General features: G+C 48.1%; 9 protein-coding genes across 9 annotated transcripts; 5 read left to right on the forward strand and 4 right to left on the reverse strand.

Moving 5' to 3' along the window:
- The first annotated feature begins 184 nt into the window (after positions 1–184).
- EDB82DRAFT_507765 (Gaa1-like protein) lies at positions 185–2407 on the forward strand. The gene is made up of 5 exons (XM_025728114.2): positions 185–275; positions 349–598; positions 661–899; positions 953–1767; positions 1818–2407. Exons 1-5 carry the CDS (start codon positions 260–262, stop codon positions 2277–2279), a joined length of 1782 nt encoding a protein of 593 aa, XP_025582513.1. The 5' UTR covers positions 185–259; the 3' UTR covers positions 2280–2407.
- EDB82DRAFT_507767 (uncharacterized protein) lies at positions 2408–4193 on the reverse strand. The gene is made up of 3 exons (XM_025728115.2): positions 3561–4193; positions 3259–3494; positions 2408–3182 (listed from the first exon to the last, which is right to left on the reverse strand). Exons 1-3 carry the CDS (start codon positions 3826–3828, stop codon positions 2541–2543), a joined length of 1146 nt encoding a protein of 381 aa, XP_025582514.1. The 5' UTR covers positions 3829–4193; the 3' UTR covers positions 2408–2540.
- Positions 4194–6098, forward strand: EDB82DRAFT_507770 (uncharacterized protein). The gene is made up of 9 exons (XM_065608798.1): positions 4194–4482; positions 4545–4558; positions 4612–4674; positions 4743–4837; positions 4894–4985; positions 5041–5182; positions 5234–5392; positions 5444–5779; positions 5831–6098. Exons 1-9 carry the CDS (start codon positions 4355–4357, stop codon positions 5927–5929), a joined length of 1128 nt encoding a protein of 375 aa, XP_065464095.1. The 5' UTR covers positions 4194–4354; the 3' UTR covers positions 5930–6098.
- A 196-nt stretch (positions 6099–6294) lies between these two features.
- Positions 6295–7822, forward strand: EDB82DRAFT_559085 (putative N6-adenine methyltransferase-domain-containing protein; the record flags this gene model as incomplete). The annotated part of the gene is made up of 6 exons (XM_065609714.1): positions 6295–6320; positions 6389–6611; positions 6883–6999; positions 7083–7197; positions 7256–7327; positions 7444–7822. 6 exons carry the CDS (start codon positions 6295–6297, stop codon positions 7659–7661), a joined length of 771 nt encoding a protein of 256 aa, XP_065464096.1. The 3' UTR covers positions 7662–7822.
- Positions 7823–7901: 79 nt separating this feature from the next.
- On the reverse strand, positions 7902–10149 carry EDB82DRAFT_252971 (uncharacterized protein). Its single transcript, XM_065607321.1, has 6 exons — positions 9877–10149; positions 9574–9807; positions 9417–9527; positions 8536–9314; positions 8247–8480; positions 7902–8194 (listed from the first exon to the last, which is right to left on the reverse strand). The coding sequence occupies exons 1-6, from the start codon at positions 9959–9961 to the stop codon at positions 8093–8095; spliced, it is 1545 nt and encodes a 514-aa protein (XP_065464097.1). The 5' UTR covers positions 9962–10149; the 3' UTR covers positions 7902–8092.
- Positions 10150–10928: 779 nt separating this feature from the next.
- On the forward strand, positions 10929–12339 carry EDB82DRAFT_252901 (beta-lactamase-like protein). Its single transcript, XM_025728118.2, has one exon. The coding sequence runs from the start codon at positions 11259–11261 to the stop codon at positions 12126–12128; it is 870 nt and encodes a 289-aa protein (XP_025582517.2). The 5' UTR covers positions 10929–11258; the 3' UTR covers positions 12129–12339.
- A 1990-nt stretch (positions 12340–14329) lies between these two features.
- EDB82DRAFT_478117 (uncharacterized protein) lies at positions 14330–16365 on the forward strand (the record flags this gene model as incomplete). The annotated part of the gene is made up of 6 exons (XM_025728119.2): positions 14330–14582; positions 14646–15289; positions 15349–15654; positions 15727–16110; positions 16161–16321; positions 16356–16365. The coding sequence occupies 6 exons, from the start codon at positions 14330–14332 to the stop codon at positions 16363–16365; spliced, it is 1758 nt and encodes a 585-aa protein (XP_025582518.2).
- Positions 16366–16631: 266 nt separating this feature from the next.
- Positions 16632–16987, reverse strand: EDB82DRAFT_527484 (ribosome-assembly protein 3-domain-containing protein; the record flags this gene model as incomplete). The annotated part of the gene is made up of 2 exons (XM_025728120.2): positions 16632–16715; positions 16763–16987. The coding sequence occupies 2 exons, from the start codon at positions 16985–16987 to the stop codon at positions 16632–16634; spliced, it is 309 nt and encodes a 102-aa protein (XP_025582519.2).
- Positions 16988–17610: 623 nt separating this feature from the next.
- On the reverse strand, positions 17611–20081 carry EDB82DRAFT_527485 (P-loop containing nucleoside triphosphate hydrolase protein; the record flags this gene model as incomplete). The annotated part of the gene is made up of 2 exons (XM_025728121.1): positions 17611–20017; positions 20071–20081. The coding sequence occupies 2 exons, from the start codon at positions 20079–20081 to the stop codon at positions 17611–17613; spliced, it is 2418 nt and encodes an 805-aa protein (XP_025582520.1).
- Between the last annotated feature and the right edge of the window lie 724 nt (positions 20082–20805).

The following is a 20805-nucleotide window of genomic DNA, read 5'->3' on the forward strand; positions in this document are numbered from 1 at the left end:
CTAAAGCTTAACGGTCAATTCTTCTGCTACCCATGGGTAGGTTGAATTTACAACATACTTAGATCGACACGACCCACGGTAACTGCATAGTCTGCCCCGCATACAGGCCCCCTGGCTCGGAAGCTTTATTCGCAAGAGGTAAGCTGTCATGAAGGTACGTACCTTTTCAATGATTGAATGGATCCTCATGTTCACGACAACCTCAACCTTTAATTATTGATGAGACTAAGCCTCGAGTCGCATAAACATTGGTTCGATCATGTCGCGACTTCTTTGTAAGTACTACTTGAATACAGAAAGACTTACGCTTTGAGAACACTCCACGCTAATGCATTCATTCATCCATAGCATCGGCGCTCTCGCTACGTCGCGACCCTCGTATCCTGAAGCTACCTCCTTATTTGTCCTTCTTCTGTATCGCCATCGGTGTTATCTGGCTGTTTCTTCTACCCCTGAACGAATACTCGCGGCGAACATATATCTCGGAGAACGCTCTGCTGCCTGGACAAGTCCACACGTACTTTGGAGGAAGCGAACAAAATATCTTCCGCGCATACCGCCACGAGGTTGATGATGTTGTCAACAAGAGCAACTACGAGTGCGTTCTGAACTCGGGCAGTGATTCGATTAGCTCAATGCTAACACAGCTGGCTGCATTAGGGTCAACGATAGGCTGGATAAGATTCTGACCGGTGTCGGACTCAAGGTTGGACGTCAGAACTACACCTACAACTCGGCTGGCCATGAGTACTCAGGGCAAAATCTCTATGCTATCTTACAAGCTCCCCGCGGTGATGCTACAGAAGCTATAGTCTTGGTTGCTGCATGGAAAAACGTTGAGGAGCAGCTTAACCGTAACGGCGTATCTCTCGCTTTAACTCTTGCCCGTTACTTTAAACGTATGTGCCCCTGAAAGGCACGGAAGAAACGAAAGAGGGACTAACAAATACAGGCTGGTCCCTGTGGTCCAAAGATATCATTCTCGTGTTCCCGCCCGATAGCAAGACAGGCACACAGGCTTGGGTAGACGCATACCATGATGCCCACAACCCTGACCTTGTGGCCCCCCTACCTCTCAAGTCCGGCGCTCTCCAAGGTGCTCTTGCTATCGACTACCCACAAGAGCAAAGCTTCAAGTCTGTGCACATAATCTACGACGGACCCAATGGACAGCTTCCCAACCTCGATCTTATTAATTCTATAGTCAATATTGCTGGTGGCCAGATGGGCATCAGCACTTCTATCCAGAAGATGACAAAGCACACGGGCACGTACCCCGATCGCCTTCAGACTATGCTACGTGGTATGATTAACCAAGGCCTCGGCTACTCAGCAGGTGCTCACAGCAGCTTTATTCCCTATCACGTTGACGCCGTTACTCTTCAGCCTTACGGCGAAGGATGGCATGACGAAATGGCCATGGGCCGTGTGATTGAGGGCTCATTCCGGAGTTTGAACAACTTGCTTGAGCATCTGCACCAAAGTTTTTTCTTCTATTTGTTGATGCAGACCGACCGGTTTGTCAGTATTGGAACTTACCTTCCAAGTGCCATGCTGATTGCCGCCAACTTTACCATCATGGCTATCTCTCTCTGGGTAAAGAGCGGCCAGTCGCCAGCGACAGAGAAGTCTAAGGAAAGGAAATCGGTCACCTCTGTCGATACGACGCAAGCCGGAAGAGATCTATTCGTTCCGCTGGGTGTTGTTGCTGTCTGCCAGGGCCTCGCAGCCATGCCTCTATACACCTTCAACCATCTTCCTGCCAGCGTAAGTATATCTACTGACTCGCTCCGAAATATAGTACTGACAATGTATAGTTGCTCTCTCCTGCGTTTGCCGGCTTCTCCATCGTGTCCGCCATCCTTCCCTTCACCATCTCTCGCCTCTTAGCACTGTTTACCAAGCCTACTATCCAGCACTTTCAGCTCACAAAGTCTTTCTCTTTGCTCGTTCTCGGAATGTGCCTCTCGACTCTGGCTACCCTCAATTTCTCTCTCGCTTTTCTCGTCGGGGTGCTCTCTAGCCCGCTGAGCTTTGTCCAGCCTGTGAAGAACCCAGCCCTGCGCTGGTCTTTGGCTGGGTTGCTTAACCTTGTGGCCCCGCCCACGGTAGTGTATGTCGCAGCCCAATTCTGGGATATCAGCATAGCAGACCTATTAAAGGAGGCGAGCTTCGGGTGGAATGTTTGGGGTATGTACACGCCCGTTGTTGTTTGGTGTCTTTGGTGGCCTGCTTGGCTCGTGGGCATGGTCAACGTTTTTGGAGAGGTCACTGCTTAAAAAAAAACAGCAGGTGGACTGACTGGCTGTAAGATATTGCATTCATAGGAGATAGAATCTGCGTAACTGCAGGATTTGTTTTTGGGCTTCGTAAAGTGGCTGATACTGGGTGTGGAATAGACCAACTTCAGAATTAAGAGTCTTGCTCTGGGTAAAATGCCGTCATCTACCACTAGAGAAGTTTCTATCTGTCTATACTGTACACATGGGTTCGCTTTGTTTGTCCTATACCCCTCCAAACACTCTTACCGGTTGCATGTCCTACGCGGCCCACACATCCTTGCCAGCCGACTCGATCCAGTTACCGAGTTGGTTGACGCTTGAGTCCCAGTCAAGTAGTCGCTGACGCATTGCGGCAATTTGCTTCATGTCGAGTACCTTGGGTTGAACCCAGGTGATTTGCGCAACACCATCTACCTGGTCAATGGTGCCTCGCAGCAGGCCAAGGCTCAAAGCCTTCATGATGAGATGTTCAATCTCTTCTGGACGAACCTTGGTCTCCTGAGAAATAGTAGCAAAAGTGAGGGTGCGGTCGTGGGGAGCACGACGGAAGACGGCCTCAGTGAGGGCAGAAAGGTAGATCTTCTGGCGAAGATGCGTCGAGTTGCTCTTAAGAAGTTTGTGGGTATCGACTCGATCTGACAGTTGATCATAAGCAGCAAGATCGCCACGGTTGAAGGCAAAAAGCAGATCTCGCATCCAAGAGTGCTCGCTCTTGGCGAGGACGTCAAGAATAGGGTGAAGGAGAAGTTCTCCGAAGTTGTAGATGCTGGTCGAGACGAGAGCAGCAATGCTGAGGTGATAAGCCCGCTTGTGTCGCTCCTCGGGAGAAAGCTCGTTGATATCGATACATGCAAGGTAGAGAAGGGCGGTGCGGTAGTAGTTGGAGAAGTCCATCTTGCGCTGAAGGGGGCATTAGTGGGGTTTCATGGAGGCATCCCAAGTTCTGAGACCAGAGTCGGAAGTTTAGTATTCGTACCTGGTAGTAGATAGCGTTTGCATCGTAGAAAGCAGCGTGTACAACATTCTCAACAGAATCAAACGAGTCCAATATTCTCTCGGCTGTATCGAGATCCTTACGCGCTCCGTCTAGTTCCTCCAAGTCTAGCTTTGCTTGGGCAACGGCAACTAAAGCGAAGACGTATGCGTCTTGAGAATTCTCGTTGTCAACCTTCTTGGCGACCGATTGTAGGAAGGAAAGGCGCTCCTCGTCCTCTATACCAACCAAACATCATCGATTAGCAACCCGCTGAGTCCAGGCATATTACATGGGGGCCTTACCATCGCACTCTGTTGCCGCCTTCAATGCTAGGTCCACAAGCTTCAACTGATTGATTTTATCGGCGAACTTGAGAATAAAGACTCTGTAGAATTGTAGCCTTTGGGGGGCGCTCTCGGGATGGCTGAAGAAATCGACGAGGGCATCAGTAAGTTGGTGCCAGAGCTTTCGTTCCCAGAAGTTCTCGAAGTCGAGAATGAGAGGCTGCAACTCTTCAGGAGCTTCATCTCTCTGCTCGGAGAGAAAGTCGGCAATAGCGTCGTTACTCATGTTGGCTGTTGTGTATGTGGTGTCGGTAGAATCGGGGAATATGGGTGACGTGCACAGCTAGCTAGCTTGCCTGCCCTTTCGGTTCGTAGAGTATATCTTGCTGAACCAGGGCTGGTCTCTCCTAAAAGAGCCTCACTAAATATCGAAGTTCAGTTCAGTTTGTCGTGATGTCGTTTGGAAGTCGTCGCGGTGATCGGTGAAAGTGATACGTGAAGGTTGATAGTTACTGCAGTGGAGATAGAGGGATGGAGGTCCTTAGCTCATCAATGAGGCTATCAGGCAGCCTGGTTGTCGCAACATGGAGAAGCACGGACCATTCTTGCTTTTGGAAGACCACCCCAAAAAGAATGGCCAATGACAAGCTGTAAGATTTTAGTGATTAGTCACGTGATCTACAATTACCGTTCCCCGAGGCTCTACCTTGGCTAGTATCACCAAACATTGCCTACGTACTGAAGACGAGACGATCTACGGCCAATTGCGAGGCACAGCAGCGTTTTGTCACGCAACCCGTATATTCGCAACAATGGCTTCGCCTCTCCTTGCTGCGCGGGTAGCCCGCAAGGCTGCTTTAAATGTCGCCGGCAAGCGATTCCTTTCCGATATTTCCATTACTCGAACTGGCAAGCCCATCATGCGTGTTGAGGGTGGCCGGTAAGCTGAACCATGGTCCATTGGCACTGTCGAGCCTGTCTCTAATCACATTTTTTATTTAGTTCATCCCTTGGAGGTACGACGATCGAGCTACAATGACCGCGAACGACACTAACGAAGAGCAACCAGGCCATACCGTTACCGTATTTGGCGCAACTGGCCAACTAGGACGATACATTGTCAACCGACTGGGTGAGCCAACCTCGTATTGGATCTTGGTAGTGGGAGATGATCAATTGGAATACTAACACGGGTACCAGCTCGCCAGGGATGTACCGTCGTCATTCCCTACCGTGAGGAGATGGCCAAGCGTCATCTCAAGGTCACTGGAGATCTCGGCCGTGTTGTCTTCATTGTACGCCTCAAATACATTGAATACCGTCAGGAACTTTCCAGTAACCTCGTACTTAGGAGCACGATCTTCGAAACACCCCTTCAATCGAAGCCAGTGTGCGACACTCGGATGCTGTTTTCAACCTGATCGGCCGTGATTATCCAACCAAGTATGTTGTTATAGCAGGGATCAAAGGGAAAAAAGGGAAACTAAATGACCGCCAGGAACTTTTCCTTGGAGGATGTGCACGTCGAGGGTACCGAGCGAATCGTTGAGGCTGTCTGCAAGTATGATGTCGACCGATATATTCACGTTTCGTCCCACAGTGCCAACTCTCAGTCCACCTCGGAATTCTATCGCACAAAGGTTTGTACAAGCCCAGCTTTACCAAGGAGGAGAGACTGATCAAACATCTAGGGCCGAGCCGAGGAGGTTGCCCGCAACCTTTTCCCAGAGACCACTATCGTCCGCCCTGCCCCCATCTTTGGTTTCGAGGACAACCTCTTGCTGAAGCTGGCTGGTGTTACTAACCTTTTCACTTCCAACAACATGCAAGAGAAGTTCTACCCCGTTCATGTAAGTTGCAGTGAAATTGATCGCCCAGTGCCCGGTTGCTAACAGCCATAGTCCATTGATGTCGGTGCTGCTCTCGAGAAGATCTTCTTCGACGACACCACTGCTGGACAGACCTTCGAGCTTTACGGACCCAAGAAGTACAGCATGGAGGAAATTTCTGTTATGGTTGACAAGGAGATTTACAAGCAGAGACGACACGTTAACGTGCCAAAGGCTATTCTGAAGCCTGTTGCTGAGCTGCTGAACAAGGTGCTTTGGTGGCACACTCTGTCAGCTGATGAGGTTGAGAGAGAGTTCTTGGACCAAGTCATCGACCCCAAGGCCAAGACCTTCAAGGACCTCGGCATCGAGCCTGGTGACATCATCAACTTCACCTACCACTATCTGGTGAGTGCTGCTGACTGTCGTACTGAAACGCATAAACTAACCCCTATCCAGCAAGGATTCCGAAGCCAGAACTACTACGATCTTCCCCCTGCGACAGAGAAGGAGAAGCGGGAAGAGAAGAAGTACATCCACGTCCTGGACGAATTGTAAAGAAAAGGAATCGGATTTTTGCGTGCTATGGATGCTGGAAAGGCAGTTGAGGATTAAGGGCTGAGCGGACAGGTCGATAATAGTCCGTGTATATAGGACCGCATAGACTAGAGGTGTGCGAGATCCGACAATTGTACAGGTTTTCTTTGGGTTGAAAGTATATCAGATAATTGAAGTTCAGGAAAGAAGTCAATCCACATCCGACTACCCTATAGTGATATCCCCTTTTACAGCTCCCATAGACCGTTAGAAGAGCAGCAACGAGTACCCCGCCGAACCCCCACACAAAAAACCCTTAATCATCTTGAATCTTTGCGCTCAGTCGTACATCGAGACAAGAAGAGAGTCTCAACCACAACTTTCCGATGTCTTTTGATGATGAAGAACCTATGTAAGAAGAGCTTCAGATGCACTTGTTGTATGAACCGCCCCAGTTTACTGACTTTTGTTGGTTTGCAGAAGCCTCTCGAGTCACGCCCTGACCGCGTTAGCCGAATTCCACGCCGAAAAAGATGCCCATGAAAAGACGTTCCAGAAGTTGAGGACCGGCGCCGCCCCCAGAGCCGGAGCCGGACTCGGGGTGGTCGAACCGGAGGATGAGGACCCCATAGCAGAAGACGTGGACGACCAGCCGCTGAGCATGGCCGCCTTTACGGAGGACTGGAACGAATCGCAATTCTGGGTACGTAAAACGAGGTGTAGAAAACAAGGCGCAGAGCAGATCTGTTGTCCAGTGGCCTTTCACCTTTGGCTACGCCAGTGGAGATGGCTTCTCGGGTCGACTCCCAGGATCTTGCATCGAGTGATGGGGTATTTATTACGTACTGGTCTAGCATTGGGTGCTCTTGGCGCGAGACATGCGCCTAGCGATAGACGACAACTTCATGATATTGACAATCCGAAACAAGAAAAAGTTAGAAAACTCCCCAAAAACTGACATCCTGGCAATTTAGTTCCTGGACGAAACTGCCTTTGCCCTGGCCGATCAGCTCCTCGATGGTGCATCGTCGAGTTCAACAATTGGTGTGGTGTCGACACCAAGTGTGTTCATTGCGCTTAAGAACCGTCTTGTAAGCAACATCCTTACGACTTCCCCCCTTACTCAAAGAGGGCATGTGCACAAGATATGCGTTAACTAACCGTTGTTGTATAGAGGTTCTGGCCTGTCCAAGATCGACCAAAGTTGGTGTTGTTTGAGCATGACCACCGGTTCAGCGTGTTCCCTGAATTCATTTTTTACGACTTCCAACGACCTCTCCAACTTCCACGTATGGTCGCTTTCATCTGCTGAATGCTGTGCTCGGTCGACTAACTCGGTGTCATCAGATAACCTGAAGGGCAGCTTGGACAGTGTTATTATTGACCCTCCTTTCTTCAGCAATGATTGTCAGACAAAGTGTGAGTTATACCATGATCCTCCGAGCAGTCCTCACTATGTAGTCTGGCGAAGAAATCTTTGTAACTCAGAAGCATATCTTCAAGTATTCTTCCGTACTGACGTGCCATTCACGCAGTTGCCCTGACCGGCCGCTGGCTAATCAAACCAAATTCGCCCCGTGTCATTGTTTGCACTGGCGAGCGAATGGCTCCCATCATCGACAAGCTTTATAGCTCTGTCGGAGTCTACCCAACCACGTTTGAGCCTGCCCATGCAGGCTTAAGCAATCACTACTACTGCTACGCCAACTTCGAGAGCTCGACCTGGGACTGGCGATCGGATGAATCCGATTAGTAGGCGGAAGGACAGAACTACAAAGTTTTTTTCTTGGAATAAGAAACATGCTGTATTGGAACCACCGGAAGAGTCGTGAAAAATATGGCCGGTCAACTGACTGAAACTTTGTTAGACCAAGCAGCACATCCAACTTACGGAGATGCCAATGGGTTTTGCCAGCCTATCCGCAAACGAAGGAGTTCGCCTGGCGGAGGAAAGCCGGAGAAGCACATGGAGACACCGTGCAATATTATGTTAACACTATGCTACTGCAGGTATTAATGAAACTGAATGCCCGCACCATGCAATGCATCAAACTACAATCGTCGGTTTCCGATGAACATGATTTCTGTTTGCCTGGGTTCCATGTCTATTGACGCCTTTCCCACCCATCCAGCTCATGATAGTTTGTTCTCACTATCATATAGAACTAGTTGTGTTCACACAGTTTAAGCTAGTGAGCGAATAATATAGAAGAGAAGATAGGCCTGGGCCCCAAGAACGTCGGATAAGCTTGCCAACTCTACTTTGTGATCATTGAACTTGAACCACTTTTTCATCTGTTAGTGTTGTACTATCATCTTGAATACTGGCAAAACTTACCTGGTCGCCGACTCGACAGTACGATGTGTAGTGGCCGGTGTCTAGCTCACCGACGTGAACCACGACGCTGAGTAGGTCATACGTACAAGACCGCTCTAGCTCAAGGCTTTCTCGGCTGTCGTGATTCCGAACTCGATTAGTGTAGGGCATCATATTGAGTTGTAGCGGGAACTTGACTTCGTTATCAACTTTGGAGGCAGCGCGGTCGTGTCGGCCGTGCCTGTATTCAAAACGCTAGGATATCCTTAGTGTGGTGCATCATCGTGGTTGACCCAAGACCATCGCTTACCTTAAGTTGTATCGACAGCACATTTGGCAACCGCTTTATGCTGGTGTGTCGTTTCGCTTGCTGGGTCCCGTTGCAGTTGTTGCACCGATACTCGCACTTGTCGTACTTGATGTATTCCTCATCCAGGCAATCCTGCAAGGAGACAGTAGGCTTCTTCTGTCCTGTCCTTTTACTCTTCTTTTGAACGACATTTTCGAGACCCAAGCTCAGGTCCAAGAATGATTGGATAGAGTTGCTTTGACCAGAACAGTTCTGGCATGTCGTTGTTGTTTGCATCTTACCATAAAATGTCTGATGCATAATACAGTTGCAACTATGCTCACTACCAATCTCAGGCTTTTTGCCGTCTCCGTTTCGTTCGTGGAGCTCCTCAGCTAAGAATTGGAAGAACTCGTGGGCATCTTGTTCCTTGGTGGTTACAAGATTCTCGAATGCCTTTTTCTCCGAAATCCAGAACCCCGACAAGATATTGGCAGCGGTGTAGCCATTGGTTGTCTCTAAAGCATAGAAATCTTGGAACATGTCATCCATCGCACAGCTCAAACAATGAGGAACCTGGCAGTCGCTACTCTGGTGACCATCGCTGAGATAGAAATTCCTGAGCAAAGGATTATGCAAGAAGCTCTGTAGAACGACATTCTGATAGCAGGTGGCACCGGCATTGTAGATGCCGCGTAGGCCGTTAGCTCGGCATGAAGCCGTGTTCGTATTGTTAGAAATAAACCGCGGATCATCCTTGAAAGAACCTGTGAACAACTCGTCGTGTTTCCTCTTTCGGCCTACATAACCGGTCAAGGTCAGCAAAAGGATCTTTGCAGAGATTGCCTGTTTCCTGGTTGTGGTTGGGCGATAATCGCGAACCCCGAGACGGAAAGACTGACCTGAAAAAGAACCCGTTCCTATCTTCCTCACCCGTAGCTCCTCGAGGGTTGGATCCCAAATATAATCGTCACATATCTGACAATAAAGGCATCCACTTCTAGAGTCGACATCTGCGCCATGTTAGCAGAGCACTAGGGGCAGCAGAGAGCAACCAACAGAATCGATGCTGTTTCTTAGTCCCATGCCGCAAGCGTTCTTCTTCGGTGACGGTTGACGGGCATTGCAGGCAGAGGTAATTCGAGGTGAGCGATGTGACGGGTCGGCCGTCTAACGTCGAGGTCTGAGGGACGATCGGTGTCGCATCAAAGATTCCGCGGAGAATCAACTTGTAGTGTGTAATAGAACTGTTCATGACCTCCTGGTTCTTGCTCAGGAGGAGTTGTATGTGTTCTAGAACAGTCAGAAAACGACAAATAAACTCGTGGTGATTGAAGCGACGAAAAAGACGAGGAGACGTACCGCAGCCAAACATAGGCAGCCCAGGGACCGGTGACTTCACCCTGACATTCTTAGGAGATGCCGGAGTTGTTGGCCGTGCAGACATTATGGGCGATTGAGTCTTTGTGATGGGCTCAACCTGGGCGAGGATGTGAAGCTCTTGTAGAACAAGGTTGATGAAAGGTAGCTCGAGTAGAGGCACGACGCGAAATTTATCGAGAGGCACGACGCCAGCGGGTATGGTATCGTACGGGAGATAGTTCCAATAGGTAACTCGATTGCGATTGTATCGGTGCTTCTTGATTATTCGTCGGGGGTCTGAATCGCGAGGCACAGGCCGAAAGTCGGACAATTGCTCGTCTTTTTCCGTCGAGGGGCTGAATTAACAGAAGGGAATGGAGTGTTATAAAAGAAGAGAAGATTTAGTCGGCAGCCTTTCAAGACAGAAGAGATGATGATCAGGATCTTTGAGCTGACTGGTTTTATTTGAAATTAATGCAATAATTGAATGAATTAGAAATGCAAGAATGGTCCAGCGCGCAGAAGTGAAGCCACTGTAACTTAAAGTATATCAAGGACAGGGCAGGAGAGAGCCCGATGGGAGAGATTGCAGCAGGTGCAGGCTGCCTTAGTGCGTACCTTGTCGGCTGAGATTGGCGGAATAGGTACATCATAACCGTAAAAATCACACCCTTGTCATGCAGGGCGATAAGATAAGCATGCAGCTACTAATGTAGATACTACTTATTAGGCCAGGCCCCATAAACATTAAATGTGATTGAACAATTAGTAGTTACCTGGGGAAAGCGCGTTATTGGGTTATGTGACTTGTGATAGATAGAACGATTCGTATTTCTTGTTTATCAAGTACAAATAGCCTGTGTAAACATTAAGTGCATAGGTAAATCGGGGACAAAAGTAGGAAATAGGTTTGGCGCAGATTTCTTGCTGCTAGTTCAGGTACACTCATGTGGTCTTTTTACAGAAGCTTTATTGATGCGATGGAAGCTTGTTGTTGCTGTTGTAGTTAAACAATCAGCCACTAATGCAGCACCTGCCACAAAAGTTGAGTTGAGTTACAGCTTGAGCCGAGGTTTACCAATCTTCTCCATTCAATCCCTTGTATGTGTAACCGAGCGACTTGCCTAAACCTGTGCTTTAGTGTCTCTACCTAGGTACCTATATATGCTATTGGATTTCTACATTGAAAATGAGCTCAAACGCATTTGAATAAAAAGTCAATCCGTTCCTGGGCCACTCTTTCAAAAAAGTCTCCACATCACCTCACTTAACCCACCGAACCCCCGGCTCCGATCCACGGCTTCCAGCTCCGGACCCTCTCCCGATCAGCGCCTTGACTTTTTCCGGGTGTTCTGATAAAGCAGTCCAACAATTCAAAGATCATGGCAACGCAACTCATTGCTCTGCCGGCCGTAGAACGTCTCAGTCCTACTTGCATACGCATACTGGGCGGCAATCCAGGAAAATTCACTCTTCAAGGTACAAACACTTACCTTCTTGGCACAGGCCGAAGTCGACTCCTCATTGACACGGGTGAGGGGCGCAAGGCTTGGATCATTTCGGTTCGCGAGATACTGCAGCAGGAAAATGCAACCATCGCCACTGCCTTAATCACGCATTGGCATCATGACCATACCGGCGGTATTAAAGACCTCCTGAGTACCTCTCCTCAGGCGAGAATCTACAAGCACACTCCCGACGACGGACAGCTCGACATAAAGCACGGTCAGCGCTTTGAAGTCGAGGGCGCGACCTTGACAGCTGTATATACGCCAGGACACACCAGCGATCATGTCGTGTTCGTGTTTAAGGAGGAAGATGCAATGTTTACTGCTGACAATGTCCTCGGCCAGGGCACAGCTGTTTTTGAGGATCTGGTCACATACATTCGGAGTCTCGAAGAGATGAAATCTCTCTTCAAAGGTCGAGCGTACCCCGGACATGGACCAGTCATAGAGAATGGACCAGCCAAGATTGCAGAATATATTGCACACCGACGACAGCGGGAGGAACAGGTTATTCGGACCCTGAAAACAGGACCGGGAGACGTAGAGACGAACGACCCCGCATCATGGTCGGAGTGGACGGCAATGGACTTGGTCGAAGTTATCTACAAAGATGTGCCGAGGGATCTTTATCCAGCTGCTTGTGGTGGTGTTTTGCAAATTCTGGGAAAGTTGGCGGGCGAGGGTCGCGTGGCTCATGATGGCGAGAAATGGAGGATGATTGCAGATAGCCGATCGTCGCTATGAGGTGGGTTGTGGTGAAAGTGACAGGACTTCAGTAGATATTTGGCCGCAACTTGACGAAACGAAACGAGAGCATCACCTTCGGATCTTTCTTCATCGTCATTCAGTTTTAAATGGATCGCTCCGTCGCCTAACTGTTACTACGTTATTTATTCCTAACCATGACCAAGTGACTGACTGGTGGAGGTGACCAGGTGGTATTAACATAGGTCTCCATCCTTGTAAACACGATAGGATCCCCATGCAGAGCTAAAGCAGTCATTGTATCGCTTAGATAGCGAGCACAGTAGCGCCTGAGTAGCTGTCATTTAGGTAACTACGTATTGCAGGATGATATAAACACGGGCTTTCTTTCTAACGAAAGATACTGCAATATTTTTTTAGCTTGATAGTGCCAGTAACAGACTTGCGGAAGTGATAGAAAAATGAAACATGAGGAGAAAGGCACAGTCCTAGCGTCTTCATCAGTAACATACGACGTATACTTCGCCTGGAACATGTTTCATAGTACAAGACAAGTGAGCGTGGTGGTGGACCAGCACATTACAAAAACCAGAAAATTAATAATGCATTATGGGTTGAGACCAGATGTTCATTTGTTTATGAGAATAAACGTGTGCATAAGAATCAGTGTCCAATAATAAGTGAAGCTGCAGGGTCTTATACACCACTTGTTATGCCCAAAGAGTCCTCCACCTTACAATCCTTGCATTTTGAGTCATACGACTGTAGTAAAGACTGAAAGAAGGTATCTTGTGATCTTTGACATCTGTTGGTCTTGGTGGACTGCCGGAATCATCGGGGCATTTGGGAAAAACCAAGCGCGATTCCATTTCTTGGTAGCGGAGGTGCATGCTGCCAAGAAATTTCGGAGGTCCTTATGTCAAAGGGCGTTACGCTATGGTAGTGATCAAACATGAGTGCAAGAATAGCGTAAAGTTATAGACATATACATTGCTTGTTAGCCTTTGAGATTTACTCACATCTGGTAAACGGAGTATATTGTAGCCTAGTCGCTTACATCGTGTACCTGAAGCAAGTGGAAATAATAATGATAATAATAATCAAATAATGAAAAATGTTCAGACTGTCCATGGATTAGATAGTGGATAGGCCCGGTAGTCCACAGCGGAATGTTCGGTTGCATGACAAGCGGGATGATATACTAGCGCCAAATGCTGCCGGCACTTTAACTTTAGTAAGTTCTTCTTGTAAGTGAACGTCCCGACAGCAATGTCTTGAAGAAGTGTTGGGTATATATTGGGAATTCAGTTATAAACTTGCCAGTAAGTCTTTGTAGAGCAACTCCAGCAAGTACCTAGCTACCTAGCTGTCTAGAATTACGAAAACAAAATTAAGGACATTGAGAATTGGTCATAGCCCACTTCATCTCCAACCAATTTATACATGATGCTCCTGCCGTTGTTATAGGCAAGATAAGTGCGCTTGATATTCATGTCGATCGTCGATCTCAGGCTTAAAAAAGGCGCAATACCGTGAATACTCGGAATTAAAAGAAAGAAACTTGGTAGGTAACATCCCTCAGGGTATCAGAAAAATTGACCGCTGGAACTATAAGAGATGAAATTAGTGGGTCACTCTATGCCCCTTAAGATATAGTTCTTAGACTACTTATTTTTATACCCTAAGACTTAGGAGGCCATTTTTTCTGCTACCCAGTAGACATCATATACCCTAAAAAGAGGTAGTGGACCTACCCCCACCGGCCGGCCCCGTTGGGCCCCCCCACCAAAGCTACCGCGCCTGCTTACCGCATACTAAGTGGCATAAGAGTTATTAAGGTGGTGGGTTTCTTTCTCGACTTTTCTCATTTGTTGTTTTTCTTCTTTCGGTACATAATTGATGAAAATGACGAGATGAAGCAACTCGGAACCTTCGGATGGCCTCTGCTATTTCTTGGCTTGTTCATTGCCATTAGATGGATACGCCCACACAGTTTCGGTTGCTCGGTCCCTGCTTGGATGGTTTCCATATCATGTTTTAAATCAATGCCATGTCGAGGCTCCTTGAAACATTTTTGGTCCTATACTCCAGTTCGATCGCATGATTACACATATATAAACGTTGTTCCTGTTTGCGTCTAATTGTACATACATACTACTAATGTATATCATTATTGTTTACGACACCGTCTTGACTCGACTCTCAAAACAAAAAGCCGTGTTTCGAGGAGTGTTCTCAACATGATCTATAACAAAATAACTCCGTTGGTTTTGAACGCGTTATGGCTAGTACTTTTCCCTGTCGTTGTTGCACACAACCATGGCCAAGGCACAGGCAAGATGGAGATGGGAATAGACCACGGCAGCAACACAACACAACCACCCAAACACCAAAACTATCCTGATACTTACTTTGCCCATCCCGAGCATTCTGGAACCATTTACACACACATTGCCTTGATGGTTATTTCTTGGGTATTCATCCTCCCCATCGGTATGTCCACCTCAGCTAAATGCTACTTCATTTGTTTTGTGCACCGACTTACACAAACCACAGCTGTCATGTTATCGCTGGCACGTTCTCGCTTTACTTTGCCTGCACAATTCGTCTTCCTAGCTTCAAATACTCTGGGAGTCTTTCTAGGCGTCATCTACAACACCCAGACCCCAGACTTGTATCCTGGTAATGCGCACCACAATATTGGCTGGGTTGTGACCTGGGTTATCTGCGCCCAGGTGCTTGTGAGTGCTGTGGGTCACATTGCCGGTACTCTCCGAGGGAATGGAGGGAATGGAAGCAGCAACGAGGAACATTATTTCTTACCTGTACCAAACCCAGAGTCCGAATTAACTTTTAACAGTGGCTACCACGACGACCGTCCATACCGTACTTCCGATGTCACCGGACGAGGCACCGAGCCAGACAGCCCTTCGCTACAGAGTGACTCGGTATCGACGCTCAATGGTATGGGATCGCCTCTGCAGTACCCCGGGAAAGAATACGAAGACAACCAAGACTCGGAAGCGCCTTCATTGTCATCCACTGTACCTCAGGGAACTTTAGCCCGTCATGTGTCCAAGGTTGCAATATCAAGAGTCTGGAAGTACCTCGACATTGGCCATAAGGTGGTTGATCGCATTATTCTTCCTTTCGGCTCCATCGCGATTGCCACTGGAATAGCCACTTTTGGCCGCTTTTTTGTCAGTTGTCTATTAGAAATTCCAAGTAAACTCTAGTCAATCTAACACATCGTCGATAGGAAGGAGAGGGAATTTTCAATGGCTTGGCGCACTGGATCAAGGGCAGCGTCTTCTTCTGGCTGGGCATCTTCACCCTGGGACGCTGGTCTGGCAGCTTTGGCGAGCTCGGCTGGGCATGGAATGTTCGTCCTAAGAAATACTCTCAGGGATGGCGTCCTTCTGCTGAGCTCGTCGAGAGCTTCTTGATCTTCTTCTATGGCTCTACCAACATGTTCATGGAGCACCTTGGTGGTCGGGGAGGGGCTTGGACTGCGCAGGATATGGAGCACATCTCCATCACTGTACTTTTCCTTGGAGGAGGTCTGGTAAGTCAAGGCCTTGTAGGCTCCCTGCCGAATCTCCCAAGACAGTTCAAAGACTAACCATGAAAAATCCAGTGTGGCATGCTCATCGAGTCGACTTGCATCCGTAATCTCCTGAACATGACTGTCCAGGACATCAAACTAATAAATCGACATGCAGTCGAAGACGCAAACGAGACCGAGGGTCCTGACACATACGAATTGTCGCTTAACCCCACCCCAGCTTTGGTGATTATGCTGCTTGGACTCATGATGAGCTCACACATACAACACACCATGATGTCCAGCATGGTTCACAAGCAGTGGGGAAATTTACTCCTCGGAGCTTCGCTTGCTCGCGGCCTTACATACTTTTTGATGTTCCTCAAACCGCCAAAGTCCATTCTTCCATCACGACCCCCTACCGAACTGCTCGCCGCGTTCGGACTCATATCTGGGGGGATTATCTTCATGGCTAGCGTAAGTTAAACCGTATTGCAAGTTCACGTTGACAAACTAATTTGAACCAGAGCACTGACACTGTTGATGGCATGATCCATTACGGCCTCGATGCCATGTTCATGTATACCGTCACAATGGGCCTTGTCGGACTCTTGATGGCCTGGATTATCATTGTCCTTGCCATTAAGGGATGGGCCGTGCGAATCGAACGACGCTGCATGTCGAAACAGTAAGTCGATAGACGTATATGTGCACTTAAATAGGAGGATATGAAGGATTACTGTGGTTTGGCTTGGGTGAAGCGATGTGTAGATGGAATGGCTGTATTGAGTTCGGGATATAGTGATAGTTCTGCTTTGAGATACCCCTTGATGAAACGGCCTATAATTGACGCAATGCTGAACTAAACCGAGCATCAGTATTGTCCGTAATGAACATAATACTGACTCGTGAATACTGCGATAATGTTGATGTCGTCTGACGGACGAACCAGCTTCTGTCAGCCAAACTAGAATATTGGTGTTCCAACGTGCTCTCGTCTAATGGGAAATGGCTGAATGCGCCCCCGAAAGATCTTCGGTGCCCTGAGTCTTTAATATCGATGTTTTGTCGAGCATCTTCGGCTGCTTGACCCAGAATGACTGAACTGGCGGGTACAGTCCTCTCACACATTCTCTTCCTTGCCCTTCGGTTCAGCTATCACTCTCTTCTGGTCCTCTGACGAGAAAAGGCCAGCGCCCTGCTGCAGAGCGTGAACAAGAAACGGGACGGAGTCGGTCTTAAAATCTTCAGCGTTGCGAACCTTGTCGAGATCCTCTGAAAGCTCTTGTGTGGCCCGCTGGAGGTAGTAAGTTGTGAACTCAGCGGAGGACTGGTTTGTAGGTTTAGAAGACATGTTGGCCGAATTCGGACTAATATTTATGGGATGGTCTGATTTGGCACAAGAAGTTGCCGATTTATGTTTGTGGTTGTGTAGCCAAGACGATGTATAAGAAGACTGATCTTTAAAAATGAGAAGGAAGTAAAAGTTTATCAACTAAGGCAACCAAGAAACAGTGCATGGACGATATAAATTGCATTTCACACTGTGCATCGTCATCCAACGGCCATGGATAACGGCACGTAGTTTACTTGGACCAGGCTGCCAGGCCAAATGATTGTTTGTTTAGAGTTTAGTAAAGTTCATTCTGTATATGTTGCAAGAAGAGAAAGTGAATAAGGACCAGTAAGCTTATGGCGCCGCTGTTCTTACTATCTTACCAGTACGTTTGGTAGAATTTCAGTGACTCGGATCACGACCTAAATTGCTCGAAGCGTTTTTCTTCTTCTTTCTTTTACATTTCAACAGTCTATCTGAGGAAGCTCTTCCACTAAGCACGTCTGCACTCAGACCATCTAATACGATGGGTGGATCAAACTCCGTAAAACATGTGGCAATCCTTTCGAAGCCACGCATCCATAACAACGCCTTGCGTGCCTCATCAACATTAATCATAAAAGAGAAACAGCGAAGCAAGTTTAGTGAGAAATATACTGGAACACAGCAGAGACCTCCGCTTCTCCGCATTCTTGTCTCAGCAGCAAATCCTGAATAGGTTTCAGCCCCTCGTTGACAAAATGATTCCACGTACTCGTGTCACCATACAACATGGCTGGTGCCTTGATATACTGCTTGCCGTCAGGCTTGCATCGCTTGCATTTGAACGTCTCATGAGTATCGCTCTTGGTGTCTGACCGGTACTGAAACAGCTCGCGTAGACTGTCGAGAGAGAAATGTCGTTCCACGTCTTCCGCTGAGTCCACCACACAAGAAGACAAGCTTTGCTTGTGAGATTGTCTTTGGAAGATTTTCTCTTCTATAGTACCAGTTGCGATGAAGCGGTACACAAAGCAGTCCTTCTTCTGCCCATCACGCCATACTCGAGCCAGAGCCTGTTGGTCGGCCGCAGGGTTCCAGTCAGGATCAAAAAGAACGAGACGATTTGCACCAATGAGGTTGATACCACATCCACCGGCTTTGCTACTGAGTAGAAAGACAAACTCATCACCCTCTGGGTCGTTGAACCGATCGACAAGCTTTTGGCGCTTGTTGACATTCATGGTACCATCGAGACGAAGACTTCCGTATTGACGGGAACGGCATAACTTTTCGAACAGGTCCAGCGTCGAAGTGTAGTTACTGATTAGAACAATCTTGTCATTTGTGTCTTGGCGGATGCGAGCCAGCATGCGGTCCAGCACGGCCATTTTACCAGAGTACCACGACTTGACCTCACGATCACGACCACGTGCTTCTTTAGGAACGTAATCATCGGGATAGCACTTCTCCGAGCCTGGTAGATCATCCGACATATTCAACAGGTCGGGATGATTGCAAAGCTTTTTGAGAATATTGATGGCTTTTAGAGGTTGGCTTCCCTTACCTCGCAAAAGAGCCTGAATCTCAGGACTTTTGATGAAGTAGTTGTAGAGATCAAACTGAAACGGTGCGAGATTGCAGAACACAACATGCTCATACTTGACGGGCAAATACTTGGAAAGAATGTCGTTTGTGCGACGGATCAGGAATTTGTTGACCACGCTGAGTAGAGCTGCAGTGCACTCGTCACCCTTCTTGCGATCCGCTTCTGAAGCGTCTGCATCTCGACCTCGCAAGATCGGAATTTCATATCGCTTTCGAAACTCCAAGCGTGTCCCAAGCAGATCTGGGTTCGCAAAACTTGTGAGAGAGAAGTATTCCGTCAGATCATTCTGAATAGGTGTGCCAGTAAGAATGACACGACGAGTAACGTTGAGGCTGTTGAGAGCATTGAAAGTATTGCTGTCACTATTCTTCAGTCTGTGACCCTCATCACAGAATAGTAACCCGATCTTGGTATGCTTGAGCTGTTCCACATTTAATCGCAGAGTTTCGTAAGAGACAATGATAACGGGCCGGGTTACGGATCGCCCGGTCGCATTTGCCCACTGTTGAAGTTGACGTGTCAACTCTTCTTTAGAAGCTTTCCCATCGATGGCGAATGGATTGATGGCATTAGCACCAAGCCATTTGGTCAACTCATTGGCCCAGTTCTTGACCAAACTTGCAGGGCAAACAACGATAGCCTTCTGGATGGTTGACTTGCCAGCATCAGGCGACTGCTTGAGCAGCGTCCACATGAGGGAGATGCACTGAAGAGTCTTTCCCAATCCCATTTCGTCAGCCATGATGCAACCGTTGGCTTTCTCGTCGATCAGGCCGGTAACACATCGGTACATGAACTTGACACCCTCGACTTGATGCGGGCGAAGAATCTTGGCGAGTCTGGGATCAATGACAACCGGAACCCGAGGGTGCTCGTCGTCCGTTTTCTTCTTGATTCCTAAAATCTCGGCAAGACTCTTATGAACAAGGGGTGCATCGAGTTTCTCCTCCAAAGCCTCTGCTTTCGCGGGCTCAATAGCCTTTGGCGTGTCTTTCGGCTTGTCGTCGACTGTAGGATCGTAAAGCACAATGGCAAATTCGCCGCTGGGATCGTGAAGCGGCTTGGCGACGAAGACAGCGCCCTGTCGAAGGCCGAGGGTAGGAGGAGCACGATTAGGATTGTATCCAGAGTTGTCCTTGTTTTTTAATGGAACAGCGAAGGCCTTGCGAAAAACAAAACCTTTGTCTTTTGCTTGATAAACAGGGAATCGGTTGATGTCTCGAGTGACGAGCGCAAGTCTGTCGTCGTTGGAATACGGTTTGTCACTATCTGCTTCACCATCGGCGCCGCCATAATCGACCTTTCTCCGCTTGCGGGATGGTCGGTCCACAGCTGGGCTTCTTCCAGCAGCTCCAGGACATTTGAATGGTTTGTGAAGTCGGTCAATTGAGGAAGGTGTTGGCGTTCGCTTGCCCGGAATCTTGTTCTTGCCAGCAAGCGGCGTTGCCACAAGTGGTGACCTGAATATCACATTAGAAGTCGCACTAATAACCAGATGGACATCGGAACCTACGCTGCTCCCATATCGAACGGATTGGATCTATTAAGGGTTAGGGAGAGGTTGTTGAGGTTTGCAAGATCCCTTGCCACCAAACAAAAATTGATGAAGGGAAGGAGTGATAAGCAGGTAAGCGCGATGAGTAACTCAACGCGACGGGTCGCAGGCAGACACGCTATCACGTGAGTCGCCTCTATCATTTCCGGCTTTTCGACTAACTTAGCATTAGGGTACTAGAAAAGTCGACCGCCTGGAGTATGACAGACTAAATCACTAGGCCAACTCATGCCACTTACACCATACTTCTCAAGATCCTTATTTTTGTCGCCTAAAGTTTAAAGGTTAAGTCTTCTGTTACCCACTGGCTTGGACCTCAACGGAAGTCGAGACCGACCCTGACACAGGCCGAGAAGCTTGGACTTTGAACTGGATCCACTAGCTTAGGTAACCCATACGAAAAGAATCATGGAAGTCAATAATGATGGGCTGGTGGCAAGACATGTGTTTTTACTCTCGATTCATCTTATTCTTTAGTCTTACACTGTCTAGTCAAGGATGATGATATCTGGAAATTCGCTTGTTGCAGCGCCGTCAGGGTAGGTCACAACCACTCGCTGATCACCTGCCCTCTCTGCAGTTCTCAAGAACCCCGGATCACTAGATAGGTAACTAACACATGCTTCAAGCGTTAATCTCTCTAACCCCGATCAAAGCCGATCGGTCGGTGGAGATGTCCTTGCCGAGCATGAA

Source organism: Fusarium venenatum, assembly GCF_020744135.1.
Source record: "Fusarium venenatum strain MPI-CAGE-CH-0201 chromosome Unknown EDB82scaffold_3, whole genome shotgun sequence".
Classification (NCBI taxonomy): Eukaryota; Fungi; Ascomycota; class Sordariomycetes; order Hypocreales; family Nectriaceae; genus Fusarium; species Fusarium venenatum.